Source organism: Corvus kubaryi, unplaced genomic scaffold (assembly GCF_017639235.1).
Source record: "Corvus kubaryi isolate FWS band 111438036 unplaced genomic scaffold, C.kubaryi_AGA036_p1.0 split3-73, whole genome shotgun sequence".
NCBI lineage: Eukaryota > Metazoa > Chordata > Aves > Passeriformes > Corvidae > Corvus > Corvus kubaryi.
The window spans coordinates 6403481-6420269 of record NW_024582091.1 but is presented as its reverse complement, the minus strand read 5'-3'; the positions used below and the strand labels follow the sequence as shown (position 1 = coordinate 6420269).

At 35.8% G+C, this 16789-nt stretch overlaps 1 protein-coding gene across 15 annotated transcripts in view; it reads left to right on the top strand.

Moving 5' to 3' along the window:
- The window catches only part of KHDRBS2 (KH RNA binding domain containing, signal transduction associated 2), a 299012-nt gene that overhangs the window by 19686 nt on the left and 262537 nt on the right, over nucleotides 1-16789 (top strand). For all 15 annotated transcript variants that reach the window (XR_006014113.1, XR_006014102.1, XR_006014104.1 and 12 more), the window contains exon 2: nucleotides 1297-1424. Coding sequence is in view for 1 of the 15 variants with exons in the window: in XM_042016440.1 (XP_041872374.1) it covers nucleotides 1299-1424 (126 nt within the window). In the remaining 14 variants the exon portion in view is untranslated. The remainder of the gene's footprint in view (nucleotides 1-1296; nucleotides 1425-16789) is intronic.

Sequence of the window (16789 nt, the reverse complement as noted above, 5' to 3'; positions counted from 1 at the left end):
ACTTAATTGATACTTGCTGCTTTTCAGATTGATCTTCCACTGAATGCAACATACCACATTTTTTTCCATGTATTCAAGTATTTTACGATAATGAAATGTTCTTCTGATGCTTTTAGTGATTGTAAATAATTTTTTATTTGTAATTTATTGAACATGTATCCCATCTGAGGTCTTCTAGGTGTGTTCTCTGAAATGTTTTAAAAGATCTTATGACTGTAATATTAGAGAACTGTCTGCTGATGCAGGCTTTAAATAAATTATTTGATCTCATAAAGGCAGCATAAACATTTATTAACAAATCATGACATGGGCTGTTCTTTTCAATACATTTTTCCTTATGCTTGTTGGAAGTCAAAGAAACTTGTATATGAACGTTAGAGCGTGCTGTTGCTGTGTTACTCCTTTCAACTCTCTCTTCCCAGTCCTTGAAGCAGCATGTTTCTGAGACCCACAGCTGTCCCTTTTCAGCTATAATTCAGATATAATTAGCTCATTATAAGCATTGCCATTTTCTGTGCTTTCAACAATGTCACTGCTGCACAAGCAGCTTTTTCAATAGTACCTGTGCGGTCAGGGTATTCTCAGGCACCGTATGAGATGTTCGTTGCAGGATGATGAATTCAATTATTTGTTGTTGTCCATTGCTTATAGAGCTTTAGGGAATAAAGAATTTAAAACTATTCTACCTATTTTTATTTCTTTTTTTTTTCTTTCCTTTTGGTAAATTTTAGAGTTCTACAAATCAGCAATTATATATATCTAACAATTTTTTACTGCATTTCTTAATTGAAGAATCTTTTTGAGCAAGAGTTAGCTTTATTTCTTATCTTATTTTGTAGAACCTTTAACTAATTCAGAGGTATTTGAAAGGAAACTCAGAACAAGAAGTTGTTTCTTCAGTTTTCTGGTATTTGTACTGAAAGTTACCCATTGCAGTTAGAATCCAGCTTAGTTCTGGGAGGTGACATTTGCAAAAAGCATCAAGCTGTGATGATGTTATCACCTTAAAAAGACTGATGGCTGGAATTGTAAGCCTTATCTATTCCTGCTCCTGCTGAGATCATTTGGCTTCCCTTTCAGCCGGGGAAGAATTAGTTGTGCAGTGTGACCTATGGACTGTCACCTCTGCCTCTCAGCACTGCTGACAGTCCAGGTTCTCTTAAAGACAACAGTCCCTGTCACGTGAGTGCAAACAGCACAGGCGTTCAGAGCACAGTCTGTATAGCAATGTGTAAGTTTAAACTTAGGATGACAAATGTCATGTCACTGATTGTTCTGTTTCGTGATATTTTTCAGAAATGGAAAAATTTCAGGGTTCAGAAGGCAAGAAGGAAGATGAAGAAAAGAAATATCTTGATGTTATCAGCAACAAAAACATAAAGCTGTCGGAGAGAGTTCTGATCCCTGTCAAACAATATCCAAAGGTACTGTAAATCTAGTCTAACGTGTGTTTAGTATTTATTAACATAATGATGAAAAAGTTATGCACTTAACCATTTTTATTGACTCATAATACGCAGGCATTGTGATATTAAAAAAAAAAAAGAAATTAAGCTCCTATTTAAATTTACCTGTTAGCTATTACATGTTTTAGGTTCTGTCTCAGGGCCTTTCAGAAAAGCAATTAAAGTGAATGAGATTTTTTGCAACTCAGGTTTTGTAGATGGTCCTTAAGCAAATTGCTGAGGTTTTTTCTCAGTTGCTTTTTTATCACATGTATCATCCTTTTATAAAATAAAATACCAGTTACCAAAGAAAAAAATGTTACAGTAACTCTGAGAAGCTTCCTTGTAGAAGAATTGGGGGATTTTCTCTGGCTTAATAAGTTTTAAAAGATCAAGTGTCAGGATTACTGCAGGCTGTGACTGACAATGTTCATTACTGTTTATAGAAATCAAATGTCTTAGCACCTCAGACTTTCTTATTAGTTCTCATTGCTACATACTCTGATGTAGAAAAAGGATTTTATTTCTTGCAAAATTCAGCTGCTTGTTGGAAGTTTTGGTTTTTATTTTTTATAAGAGAATATTGATTTTTTTGGAACTTGGGTGTTTGTTTGGTTTTCTTGTACAGTTTTTTATTTTACATAAACAGTTGTTATAATAGTATTCATACTGAAATGATAAACATCTTCATTTGTCTCCAGAGTATTTTTTCCTTGCTGATTTATTATCACATGGTATTTGGTTCACCCTTAGCCTTGATTACACTTGGAGCTTTTTGCTTTATACTTTCATCAGAGCAATAAATTACAATTGGTAAAAAGCTCATCAAACAAAATGAAAGGTGTAAAAAAATTGAGATTCAATGATTCCAGCTGACATTTGCCTCCTGACTAGTGAATATAAAACTGAGATAATGTAATAATCCAAATGGTAAAGACCTTAGAAACACATACAGTGATATAAGGAATTACTTTCTTGCTGCGTAGCCTGAGGTGCTTTGCCTTTATTTGTGATATTTTGTGTAAAGGCTGTAGGTGATCTGAAGTTCTTAGTCAGGATGTAATATTGCTGTAACTTCATAGCAGCAGTGTGATAATTATTCAGAATACTGTTTGATGAAGATAGTAGAATGAAAGATAAACTATTTTAAAGACAAACTGCTATAATCTATCCAATATAGCACCTGAATATGATTAAATTAGCTTCATTTACTTTAATGAACTTGTCATATTAATGAGCAGTAAAAGATATAAGGCATTTTTTACAGCTTTTGAGCGGTGGAGCAAAAAAAATCAGTATGATAGACATTAAATACTTATTCAGTAATGCAGAATAATCTCCTGCAAGGTTTCTGTAGTTGATTTGCTAGCAGTATTCTGTGTTTGGCAAGGAACTAGTCCCAGAACTGCAGGTTTCCTGGTACCATCTCTAGTAACCATCTTTCAAGGATTGCATCTGCCGTTTATATCAAACTGCTGATTGCTTTACGTAGTGTCATGTCTTTTCTTCATAATTGTATACATTAGTCAAATCAGTACACAGTGGTTGCTTCAGATTGCTTTATAAATAATGAAAAAAGATAGAAAATAATTAAGAGAGGATTAGTTTTATATAGTTGGTAGAATATGGTAGTAAGAGCAGTTGATCAGACTTGTATTTATAAACAATTAAGGTAATTACCATATGATTTCACTTGAGAGGCATTTATATTTGAAAGAATATTATTTAAAATCACTCATTCATTGCTTACTGGTAAGCTTTTTTGAGCAGTGCTGGTTAAGCAGGGTTCTGTAAATCGGAAGTGTCCAAGTGTATAAAATTTTGGAAAAACTACCCAGTTAAACACCATCTAAAACAACAGTTTACAGGCTCTCTATTTAGGAATGAGGGCAGCTCTTGGAAGACGTTTGCTTTTACTTTAACTTCATGTAGAAATATAAATTGCTCCAAGGGAACCCTTGGCCTTAAAATTTGTTGTGGTCTGTAGGCTAAGCTTCAATGACAGCTGTAGAGTCAGCAGCAGCATTTTAAGGTTTGAGCAAAAGTTAACACAAAAGGCTTCTAGTGGCTAAACAGCTCTTGAAGTTGCAGAAAAATTGTCTCAAGTGTCCACAGTCTGGTGCAGACAACAGGAAAAGAGTATGAAAGGCTGTGATTAGCAACAGCTGTCTTACGTTACCTTCTCGGGTAAGACACAGGCCTCTTCCCTCTGCTGTAAAACAGGCATCTAAAATAGAGATGGGGTGTTGGTTGATACTTCAGCAATGATCTTTTCTGAGATTAATTATCTTAAATACTAGCAGCTCAGGTAAAAACAGCATCTCATTCACACACACACTCCATTATCCAGCAGATTTTTTAATGCAGTTAAAATTTCTCTTGAAACAGTGATGCAGTGTCTTGTGTTTGTTGATCCTTCTTTCTGTCCCATAATGCCTTTTTTTTTACTTTTGTGATATGTGAATTCCAACTAAGACTTGCATGAAAATACCTCAGGGTTTGTGTAAAAAGACTTCAGCACACATCAGTTGAATGATGTATTTCAATCAGATATGGGAAAAGAGTGTGTCATTTAAAAAGAAAGAAAGAAACAGAAATCTGAAATTATCTTGTTGCTAAAAAACAAAAGTGACAGTTTAGCTGCTTGGTGAGAAACTCTGTCATTTGCATGGCAATACAGATTTTTGCCATTCACTTACCTGTAGCTTGGCTTCTGTTGTTTTCTGTAGTTCCTACCTTTTTCTGCGATAACTTTTTTAAGGGGCATCTAAACTGGGCTTTGCAAATTTGTTCCTTTGCACAATTTAAGAATTTGAGAGCTTGTTTAAAGCCTTAGCTTTATGTAGCACATAAAATAGGAAGCTTTTGTTTGCAAACTTGTCTAGTACACATTGAAAGTTAAAATGTTGCTGTCTTTGGTGAAATTCTGCCCCCTTTATCCCTGGCTTCAGCTTAGCTGGATTTCAGCCATTAAGGAATGGCTCAGTTTGTTAATTTCGTTTGCTTTCTGTGAGTGCAGATATATGAAATACCTGACGAGTCAAAAATAAACAGTATGTGTATAAAAGTCTTAAAAATTGCAGTGCATCTGTCTTGGTTAGACCTCAGCCAGCAACCAAGTCCCGTGCAGATACTCACTCACTCCTACCCCAGTGGGATGGGAGAGAGACAGAACAGTGACAGTGGGTTGAGACAAGACAGTTTAGTAGCTAAAGCAAAAGTTGTGCATGGAAGCAAAGCAAAACCAGGAATGTCTTCACTGCTTCCCATGGATAGGCAGGTGTTCAGCCATCTCCAGAGAGCAGGGCCCCATCACGTCATGGTGACTTGGGAAGACAAACAGCATCACTCCAAACATCTCTTCCTCCTCCCACCTTTATATGCTGGGCATGGTTTGGGATACCCCGTTGGTATTTGGGGTCAGCTGTCTCAGCTGTGTCCCCTCCCAACTCCTTGAGCACTCCCAGCCTCCTCACAGGTCAGGTGGGGTGAGGAGCAGGAAAGCCTTGACATGGTAAATGCTGCTCAGCAATATCAAAAACATCTGTATGTTACCATATTAATATGATCTAGTAAGATATACTCATATGTCCATTAAATGGATTGACAAGAAAATAGCAAATTTCTAAGGGGAGTGGGACCCAGGCTGTTGGTCTGCTGAATAAGTAGCCAGGACTTCTCTCTGTGATTTATATTGTTTTAATGAAATAAGTATCTTGTTGTTGGATAAGGCAGAACCTTTGATATGTCACTAATCCTGTAGATGTTTCAGGAGACTAAAACAACCTCCAACATTTTTAATAGGAGAAAAAAGAGCTAAGTTTCTAACTACAGAATGGAGATTTTTATTTGACCTGCCAGTATTTTTTGTCTCCTATGGTAAAACAAGAAAAGCCTTTATGCTTGGCAAGATAGTAGAAGTTAGACTGATGCCAAACTAAATCTAAAGATTTTGGTGGTTCTGTATTTCAGCTGAGTTCTTAAAAGAGAAGCCTTAACATTGGAAAGTGGAAAACTATAAATTTACATGAAGTGTGTTGTACTGAAATTGATCCTGCAAATAGTTGTGTAAATAAAGAATGCTTTCTCATATATCTTGAAAGATTTCTACCCCTACCCAGTCTTAATGAAATAACTGAACGTGCATCTTTGTAGGAAAATACTGCTTTTTACTTTATAAATGTATGGGGAAGTTTCAAAATTCCTTTTTAGTTGAGGCCAATTTAATTTTCATATTCAAGCGTAATTGTGTCTCAGAATCTCTGATGTACACAACACCAGGAATAATAGGGGCAAGAACTTCTCTAGGTACTCTGTTTAATCTGGAATTTGTTAGTATTTGATTTTTTCATTACGTTTCTATTTCTGGAGTCACTGATATACAGAAAATTATTCCAGAAAATTTATATAAAGTGTTTTAGTACTTAAGGTTCATAAAAATCTAATGAAAAGATACTTGAATAAATATTACTCAGTGATGTAAGACCAGACCCTATTAAGCACTCAGATATTATAAGAAGGATCTTTGAGTTTTCTAATATTTAATTTTTGCTCATTAATTTTGATCATTAATTATTTTTCAAATATACTAGCAGAAATATTTCAAAATTCAAATTAGATTTTTTCAGTATTTTTTACTTTTTTGCTTCAAATACATAGCTGTAACCAAGATATTTTCTTTAAGTCACTTCTGTATGAACTGTGCAACCAATTCTGAAAAGTGAAATCAAGTATGTGAACACTTGAAGAGAGGAAAGTTGGAAAAGGATTTACCTTCATTTTTGTTTGTCTCAATATCTTCCTGTACTTTAGCTGAGAGAAAAGGCAAAACCTCTCAAACCTCAAAACCTCATTCTACTTCTCCAAAATTTTCTTGTGAGTGGAGCAATTCTGCTATTCAGTGCAATTTTTCAGTATTTCTAATTGTGCTCAAGACCCAAACCAGATATGAATCTTCTGTTCTGCATTTCATGACAACAGGCAATTGGAAAATTCAGACAAATACTTCAGCTGTACTTTCAGTAAAGTACATGAAAAAATACCATACACAAATCTTTTTTTCCTGACTTACTTAGGACCTGATCTTTCATCCATCTCTCTACTTACCTTTTCCAGGTAAGTTCAGGAAATGAACCCTGAGTTTAATGCTTTTAGGGCCAATGCCAATCTTGCAGAGCTCTTGAATGGTTACAGGAAATACCTTTTATTGTATAAAAGTAATTTCTGTCCCCATTTTCATTAATGCTTTGTTTGTTTCCATAACACTGCTGTTGAAATCAGCTCCCACAGCATTAACTACCTTCCTAATCATGCTGAGAAATTATGCTCTGTACGGACCTCTATAAAAATTCTTTCATAAAATTGTTCCTGATTGTAGAGAATAAAACGTATCCCAGACAGAATGTAGCGATTTGCCTTTCTGTTTCATTTAACTATCCATGACTGTATAAATCTTTAGCAATGCAATTAAAACAGCATTAACATAGTTAAAAAAAAGTACTACAAAAAAATATTCCCAACATTAGGACTTTTTTCCCTTCTTTGATTACATGATTTTGAAAGAGTTCTCGTGGAGTATCTTCCCTTTATTTATGCATGAAAATACAAAGTTCAGCCTTCATCCTTTACTGTTTTCTTCCTTTAACTCATTCTTAGAATTACAAGCAAGGACACTAAATTGCTGCTTAGTGATTTATTGGGACTTACTCAGTGCTGTTACAGTGGAATGTGGTATTGTCTTCCATATTTCAAGGCAGACTTTTAGAGTAGTTATAATTTACCATTTCGTATTGCAGAGCACTCAAAGGCCAAAACTAAGATGGAGACACCCTTTGTACTCAATACGCCTGAGAAGTACACTGGTCTTTCTCCAAGGAGCTGACACTCTGAAAAACACAACATAGGTAGAAAACAGGACAAATAGAAACATCATCATCGTGAAGTTGGTAGCTGGTAGCAACTGTGTGAAATACAGGCAAGTCCTAGCCACTCCCCAGTGGGAATGTTTGTCATGACTCTTGTTTTCTAAGCCACCAAAACTCTTACATTTCTCTCTATTCTTCTTTGTTATTCCTATTTGATGGAGGAAGAAAAATATAATTTATAACACTGCTTTAATAAAGTAAGTTTGAGAGTGGGCAGGAATTCACCCTGCATAAACCAAGTTTTAATCAGGAGCATGATTTCATGTTAATGGTACACTGGTTGAGTATGATTGATTGTCAACATATGCTCCACCTACATCCAAAGATATTTGAGGTTTTCTTTGCAATTACAGCAGCATTGTTTCTTTCTCGGCTCTTTGTATTAATGAATGATTTGGGGGCTAAATGTTGTCTTCAGTATCATCAGTACAAGTTCAGTGTTTTCAAAGGAATCTGCTTTTGGAATCTGAGGGGAGTTCAACAAGCAAGTCTGTTGGTGGTTTATGATAAGAAATAGAAACTAACTCACTTCCACTTATCTGTGTTGCTTCTTAAGGACTAGAAAAGGTAGTGAACAGTAAAAATTAAACTTTGTGTCTAAATACACAGTGAATCAGATGTAATAAAGCTTTTAAATTGTACCTATGCTTCATAAGAACTGTAAAGCAAACTATTGGTTAGAGTGAGATTTTTCACAGTACTCTTGACTTCAGCAGGAGCAGAACTAAGCCAGTGATGTGTCTGATCAAAAAGTTCACCTATTTGTGATCAGGTTTGGATGACTTGTTACTATTTGTTTTCTCGCTAGCTTTTAAGAGGATTAGTTGCCAGTTACATAAGTTAGCATTTATAACATCAACATCTTAAAGTTACAGGGCAGTAGAAGAAAAGACTTTATGGCAAATGCTTCTATTACATGTCTGGGCTTTTCTACGTCCTTAAAAATTCAAGTTTAAAAAATTCTTAAGGTGTACAAGCAATAGGTAGAACATTGTTGTGCTATCAACACTGTTTCTAACACAAATCCCAAACACAGCACCATACTGTCTGTTATGAAGAAAATTAACTCCAGTCAGCCATATTCAATACAGCTTTTCCATTTGAAATGCTGCTATCATATAGGATGTGAGATTTTCCTTATTTTAAGTGCAGTACTATTTCATATACATATTTTTAATAATAGTAATAGTAATATTTTTAATAAGGAAATACAGTACTTTATAAATGTCATGCTTTTTTTAATGTTACATTCTTCTTATGTGTTAGCAGAGAATGAAAGAACAGTAAATTGAAAACTTTAAGCAAAGTAGTAGGGTTTAAAGAATGTTTTGGAATCCTGTTAAAGTTGCTATTAAAATGAATATTTACTTCCTTTGAAACATTTAAAAAAGATTCAATATTTAAAGGAAAAAATGCACGTCGAATGCTTCAAAATTACTGCAACAGGTAGTTACTGGTCATTTTTTCATATGCCTCTGTTATTCTAGTCTAAACTGATCAAATGTGCTGTAACTGCAGAATCTATGTGGGCTAATCAGTTCCTGAAAGCAAATATATTGTTTTGTCTTACACAAACACTCCTGAAGCATGTTTTTACCTCTTGAAGCTGAAGATGAAATCTGTTTTGTGGCTCTTCAGGCTTTTTTTCTCTGTTCAAGTGGTGTTACAAGGTCACTTCAAAGTAGTCATTAATGTAATTTGTAATAACTCTCATCTAAAGTTAGCTAAACTTTTTGAAAATTGCTTATAAAACATGAACACAAGAGATTAATGCTCTGCTTTGATCCTTTTGCAATAGACCTAATGACTCGACAGGGGGTAATACAGCTCATCACAGAACAATTCACATTTCAGTGGTACTGAAGTACACAAGCAGTTCCTTGAACTTCAGAGCTAAGGAAGCTTTTTTTGTGCACATCTGTGTCTTTTGCTTAGCTATGAGCTCTGATTTGATGTTTTGCTGATGGGTATAATCACAAAAATTTTGTCTTCTATGGATTTTCAGATCTCTTACAGCATGAGCTTAAGGCACAGCCTTTGCCTTAAGTTTGAACGTGTTCTTCTATCCAGGTCTATGCTCTCTCCAAACTTCAAAGATCTTAACTTGTCTTTGAAATAGCCTCCTATTTCAAACTGACTTGAAGTCAAGCTTTGAGGTCAGTGGTTACTAGAGAAAAAGACTGCACAAGACAGATGCACCTTGCCTTGCTTCCCTATGAAAGGCTTGGCAATTACATGGCCCTCTGGGTAGTTTGTCTCCTCACACAGGAGAAGGCCAATTACAGTAACAGGGACGTACAGGGAGCCTTATCCAGAGCCTGTGTGCTGCAGACAGAGTGAATGTGAGTTTTCTGGACCAGTTAGTTCAGTGACAAGGTTTTCCTCCTGTTCAGGACTGTCATTTGAATGATTTTGTAACTCCTTTATAATGTCATGGATTTTGGTGGCTTTCTCCCTGTTTCTCAAGCTTCCCACATATCATCAGAAAACTTTAAAACATAATTATGTGTTGCTATATAGAGGAGTATGGTGAAAGGAATTCACACTCAAAATGCTCTTACTTGCCGAGTTGCAGCTATTTAGCCTAGAGTATGTTTGACCTCAAACACCTTTCTTCCCTTTTGTTTTTTACTCACATTGAGCAAACAAAATCAACAGGTAACACCTTCATATAATGCAAATGCAAAGGATATGCTCTAATAGTGAAGAAATCTGTTTCATAAATACATCTTTCATGATATATTAGAATATATGTAAATGTGTGTGTTTTGTTAAGACTTATTAAAAATATGCCTTCAATTTTCAACCTAGATAGTTTGGTAGTCGCATCAGTGTATAAACATTTTCAGGAACACAAAGAATCAACTGCAAGCATGTTCACTTGGTAGATTTAGATTTTCAATTAACAGTAAAACACCAGTTTATCTGTGGTTACCACAGGTTGTCTGTGGGTTTTTTTAAACTGTTACATATCTGCGGTTTGGGATTGTGAGTCAGAAGAAAAATACTACAAACTGGGAGGAAACCATGCCATCCCTCTTTTATTTCAAGAAATGTAGGAATTCATAGTTCTGTCACTCATACGTTCTTAAAAGAAGACAAGGAGGAGATAATTGTCACTTTTCTTGATATGAAGTCACAGTTTTGTTCCAATGGGATGAATTTAGAACAGGTGACAACCATATCAAAAATATGTTTCCATCTACCTTCTGAGATCATAATCCTGCCGCTGAGGTAAGGGGGGGGTAGCACTAAGGTAAATACTGTCTGATGAGAGAAACTCTTTTTTGTCTATGTCAGCTCAGCAAGAGAGAATTAAATCTTCTTCACCTGGTTATTTTTACCCAAGGAAAATTCACTGAAACAATGTTTAATGAAATACTAAAAGAAAAATTATACAGGCTATAGAGAATTTCTCAATAATGATAATAATAATAAAAATGAACATGTTTCTTAGGAATTAAAGAAATTTAATGTTAGATTTGAGTAAGTTATTTCTCTGTCATTTGTTGAGAAAGAAACTGGTGGGTAGCAGAAAGCCAGAAAAAGCCCTTTTTTTCTTAAAGAGAGCAATTTATTACTGCTTTTACCAGCAGTGAATTCTTGCTGTATTTTTTTTTTTTTTTCTTTTTTTTCCTCTGGTATATTGGGAATACTGTTTCAGATAGCATAACCTTAAGCTGTTCCTTATCACCTTGCTTTAAATACTTATTTTTATGATTGAGTGAAACTGGCCTGTGGAAGAAATAGAATTCTTTCTGTGTAAGCTGTAAAATTTTACCTCAGTTACTCGCATATATACCAGATACTGCAAATGCGTAACTTTACATATACATAAGAAAGTGGATATAATTAAGACCACGTTTTATGTCATATCCCAGCATGATGCAAGACAGTGCTTTTTTGTTTTGCTAGTTTTCAGGCCCAAGAGTCTGCATTCTCAGTGAAGCATGTCCAGTGAATTTGTCATGTTGCCTAAAATAATCAACATACTTAAGTGGGCAGCTTATCTGCAGATTTCCAAGGTATCCAAGTACGTTAATGGATACCAGAAACCACACCATATTTTTCTATATAAATGTGTTCACATATGAAACTTAAAACACTGATGTATGGTGGCTTTATTGACAATACATCACCTGACATTTGCTGTTTATGAAACTCTCTTCTTACTCATGATAGTATTTAGATATTTCTTTAGTGAAAACCTCAGTTTTCCAAAAATCCCTGCTAGCATGTCTGGGTGGGAAGATGGTGAAGGTGGTTATTATATACAACAACTGTTGTCTCCAACCTTACCAAAAATAAGTATTTTTAAGTCCAAGCATATAAGTCACATTTTGAATGGTTTTTTTCCTACTGAATTGTCTTGGTTTAGTCACAATTTGCTTGTGATTTACACCATGTAGCAGACAAGGGAGTTACAAAATTGAAGAGTAATTTCAAATTTAAGCCATTTTTAGGAGAGTGTTGCTAATGAAGCCATTAACAACCGTGTTGTGCATTCCTGCACGCAGAGCAGAATTACAAACCCTGGAATGAGGGGTTCGTAATGTAAGCGCTGACACTAACAGAGCTGTAGAGGCAGGAGTGGTGTCACTGTAATTAGCTTAGTGCTAGTACAAATCATGTTTTATTATTCTTTCAGCCTCTGCAAGAAGAGATGGTTTATTTCTTTCAAGTATAATTGCATTTGTCACATTTTTTGATATTGCAAAAAATGATACAAGCATAAAAAGGCAAGATGACTTTCATACCACTTAACAACATGTTGTTTGGAATATCATTAGAGGGAAGAGATGATGGGTGAAGTGGAAAACAGAAACAAAGCTTTCAAATTTTCAGATATTTTCTGTCTTTTTTTTTTAAGGATTCCTTTTCAGAAGAAAAGAATAAGATGCTGGGTACAGAAAAAGTGTTCTCTCATGGGTATACTTGAAGGATGACAGGGAGAAAGGAATCTCTACAAATCCTCTCATGATTGTTCCCTCAATGAAGAGAGAAAATTCTGGTTTTTCTCCTCAGGAGCAGATTACCAGAACACGCTATGTCTCTGCAAGGGTGTGTTTTGTTAGGCTCAGGCTCAAGCTCACACACCAACTGCATGGAGTCACTTGTGTCTGCAGGAGCAGAGCTAGGTCCATTAGTGCTCCACAATGCTGAATTTGTCTTCTTAGTCAGAAAGTTCACTCAGTCTGTTATAGAGTGAAACTGCCAAGATTTTCTTCACATTCAAGGTAAGATATATAAGCTGGGAAAGGAATGACGATAGGGCAACCAATGTGTTCACCTGCTGCCAATAGAAAATGATTGCCTGCGTGCCTGTGTCTCATTTTAATTCTCCAAATATAAAGTGGCACAGACAAACGAGTTCAGAGGAGGACTGCCAGGATCACCAGTGGCTGGAGCACTTACTCTGTGTGGAGAGGCTGAGGGAGCTGGACTGAGTAAGTCAGGAAGCAGAGTTGTCTCCATAGGACTAAACTGCCTCCCTAATGTCTGCAGGGAAGGTGTTGAGGAGACACGTCACAATGGTGCATCTTGGGGGAATAAGAGGGAGCAGGTGTAGCTTGAAACAAGAAATGTTCAGACTGGATAAAGGAGAAACTTTATCAGCATGAGAACAGTGAAGCCAAGGAGCAGGTTGCCTGGAGAGGCTGTACAGATAGAGGCATTCAAATAGTACTTGGCTGCAACCCATTAAAACATAGTATCTTTAAACTGGCTTGCAGGGGTTTTTATCAGGTTTTCATTTCTTTAATCCCTAGTAATCTAGTTGCAATAGCTCTGAGTTCACTAAGGCATTGGCAACTGAAGACTCAGATTTCTGAGTGGGTTGAGTAACTTCAGTGCTCTTACATATCTTTGTTGTTAGCAGAATGCAAGTAGTGAATTTAGAAGTGATTCAGGTATACCAAGAAGTGCTCACAGGTGTAGAAATACTCTTATTTCTGTCCAGGATAATGTTACTAGGATTTTAGATTATATAGAAACCCAGCATCTGAACCTAAGAAATTAAAAAAGGGGGAAAAAAACCCATTTTTTTTCCTCCCACTATCAAAAAGCTACATTGAAAACAGAGAGAGGAATTAATAAAAGTGGTACCAGTATAAAGAGCTATTTTATATAGCAGAGACTTGGTTGCTTTCATGTAGCAGCTGGCAAGAAAAAGCTGCCAAACAAATCACTTTTAATAGCAGATATTCAGTGCAATGAAGAAACAAGACTATTTTTAAATAATGTATTATTTTTTTGCATTTCTGAGGTATTAAGAATGCTGTAATCTCAAAACATCTTTTTAGTCAGACAAGAAAATGAATGCTAATAACAGGAGGCATCTATTCATTTGAACTTTCTACTGCAAATGGTATCATAAGGGGTGAATTAACTGGTACCAGAAACATTGATAGCTATTTTCTGGGGAAGGAGACTTAAAAATAACTTCTGAGAAAACAGTTTGACTTTTATTTATCACTGAAGAATGTGATCAGTCATTGAAGTACTTCAGAAACTGTAAAAAATTCTGGGAATGCAGTGCCCTTTCATGCTTGTCATGTTTGGCTAAAGGTACTGCTGGAACAACAGTGGGACAAGTCCAAGTCCCTTCATCCCAGTCAGAGAGGGATGGAAAAGGAGAGAAGGGGTTATCCTAAAAAGGATTCCAACTCAGCTATGTCCCCTGTGTTCCCCCAAAACCCACACGTGAGCAGACTGTACGGTGTACAGTTTTAGAGGGAGGCACTCAGTAAAAGCATTTTTTTAACTGAGAGCATTTATGTTGCTTGTAGCTCGGTGTTAAAATGTTCCCTCATCCTTCTAAGACCAGAAGCTTACTTAAAGAATTAGAGAAAAAGACTTTTCTAGGGTAAATAATTTAATCCTAAATGTTTGTATGTAAAATAGGTTCCCTAAAAGCAATTTTTTTTTTCTTTTTTTTATTCAGAAGCAGACAGCTTCTATTGTAAATTTAGTGAAATGGAAACACCTAAGAAAAAGTAGTTATTGCACTCTTGGAAATACCACCTAAATACAGAACCTGATCAAAAACATTGAAAGCCATTGGAAAAGCCTCTCCAGCTCATCTCTTTCTCAAAAGGTGTTAGTTTGAAGTTAGTTTACCCACGTATCTTCTTACACCATGGAACCACCATCTTATTCCCTGCTTCTTGCACATTTTCTGAAAGCAGAGCCTCATAGGTCCACTTTTTTTTCCAAATTTCTGTATAAAATTAAAGGAAGTTACTATGGAATAATAAACTATTTGGAGACTCGAGACCAAATGTTTGTTGCATAAAGAATGCACATGTGTGCACTCACGTAGGAGGACCTTTTAAGATGAGCAATTCACATGACATACCAGCTGACAAAATTTGGCTAATTTTACCATCATCAGCGTGGGAAAGATTTGTGTTGCATAGGGACAGTATGCAAAGATTGAACAAACTGCCAAACAGATAATCATAAGAAAACTAGTTTATTAACGTGCAGTGCTGTCCTGTACAAAAACAAACAAAAAAATCATACTGGACCGTGTGTAACATTAGGCTTTTCTAACAAGCTAAATTATTTTTTTTCCAATGGAAATACGCTCATAAGTTTTTATTGTAAACGGTGTCCTTGTGTCTAGAAAGCTCTGGATCACTGTCAGCTTCCCTGTCTTCCCCCCCCCCCGCCAAAAGGCATATATATGGCTTTTTCCTGTGACGGTGAGAAAATAAAAGTCAGGTTTGCCTACAGGTTAATTTCATGATAAAGGATGATGGGGATGGTGTGACAGAGTGTAGAACAAGCTAATTCATGCATTTAAGAAAGGCACCTGAGCCATATTACAACTGCTGCAACCAAGGCTTGGAACAGACTAAAGAGAGTTGTAGACATCTTTAATTCAGGTTACTGTGTTGTTACACCAGCAGCACTTAATGCTTGGTGTTTTCTGGCAGTCACTGTTAGCTTCAGTTGTTATTTGAAAAATTCTTTAGTACTTTGGCAGTAGTGGCTTCAGTGTTGCTAAGGGTCAAGCTTCAGTTTCAAGCAGTTTGGGTTTTTTTTCGCCAGTGTGCTGGTTTGACTGCTCTCAGTGTATGCTGTTGTAAAGGTGGTGTTTGTAAAAATTGGAAAAAAAAAAAAAGGTTTCTGGAAGTTACTTTGAGATTTAATTGCTTCTTCTTCACTTACTGTGTAGTGGGCTGGGTTTTTATCAGTGTGATTAAATAGATACAGCAATGCAAAATGTAGTCTTTTTATCCCTCTCCCCCCTCCCCTTTCTTTACATGATGCTCTTGAACTGTTTTTGCAGCTGTGATAGACACATCCAGCACACAGTACATTCATGATACCCACATCTTGGATGTAACATCCCAAAACCAGACTCCAGCTTTTACAGGAGAACAAGACTGGGCAGTTTTGAAGTACTTTGAGGAAGTTTTTCCCTTAAATCAGAGATTCTGTTGCCAGAATCTGATGCCTTGCAATCATCACTGCTCTTTGGTTTTTACAGGGATTGATTACATCTGTAGCTATTCATATTATTACTTATATTTGGATAAGTAGCCTACAGAAACTTTTTTCTCATCACATTTTTATGTTTAAAACATATGATGTTTAAGGAAAAGAAATACTAACACTCTGGTGTTACCTATTATATAGCATGATTTGTATATGAAGACTGCATTTATGTCATAAAGTGAACAAACAAGTCACTGAGGACACTTACCACAACAAAGTTTGTTGGGTTTTGGGGATGTGGTGTTTTTATTCAAATGGGATCTCTGTGGAAACAGGTACTAGTCTGAAGTGACATTTCAAAAATAAATCGTTCTCAAGTATAACAGCTTGAGATTAATGTCATATTAGGAATTTGATAATGGTATTGCAAAGATTTGCATATATTTTAGATTTTTATGTGATCCGTAGTGTTTTTCTGAAGACACTGCAAGCATTCTTTGGATGCATAAAAATAGATTCTTTTTTCTAGAATAAAGACTTCACTTAAAGCAAGGAAAGTGGAAAAAAAAGGGGTACTGTAGAGTCTGCTGTGAGGTACTGTTCAAGCTTATTGTGAACACATTCTCTTCAACAGTCAATTTCTGCCTGAAAGAAGTAATTGTAGCATCAAGACGTTCTGCTAACTAAAGTAACCTGAAATCTATTGAAAAATAGAGTCTCTAACATGAATGAGTGAATTATAAGTAATTTTTTTCCTTCAGTAAGTACCCTGTTTCTCGTTTTCTGAATAATTGCCTCCTTCATACGTTTTTAACTAGGAAAATCGGGGGAAAACGCAGGCTATCTCAGTCTGGTGCTATATCTGTATGTAAGAAGTGTGTCAGAAATATCAAATACTTCACTCAGGGCTTGAATGGTGAAAAAATACAGACTTTGATTCATTCACATGTAACTTCACTTTGAAGTTTCTTCGGT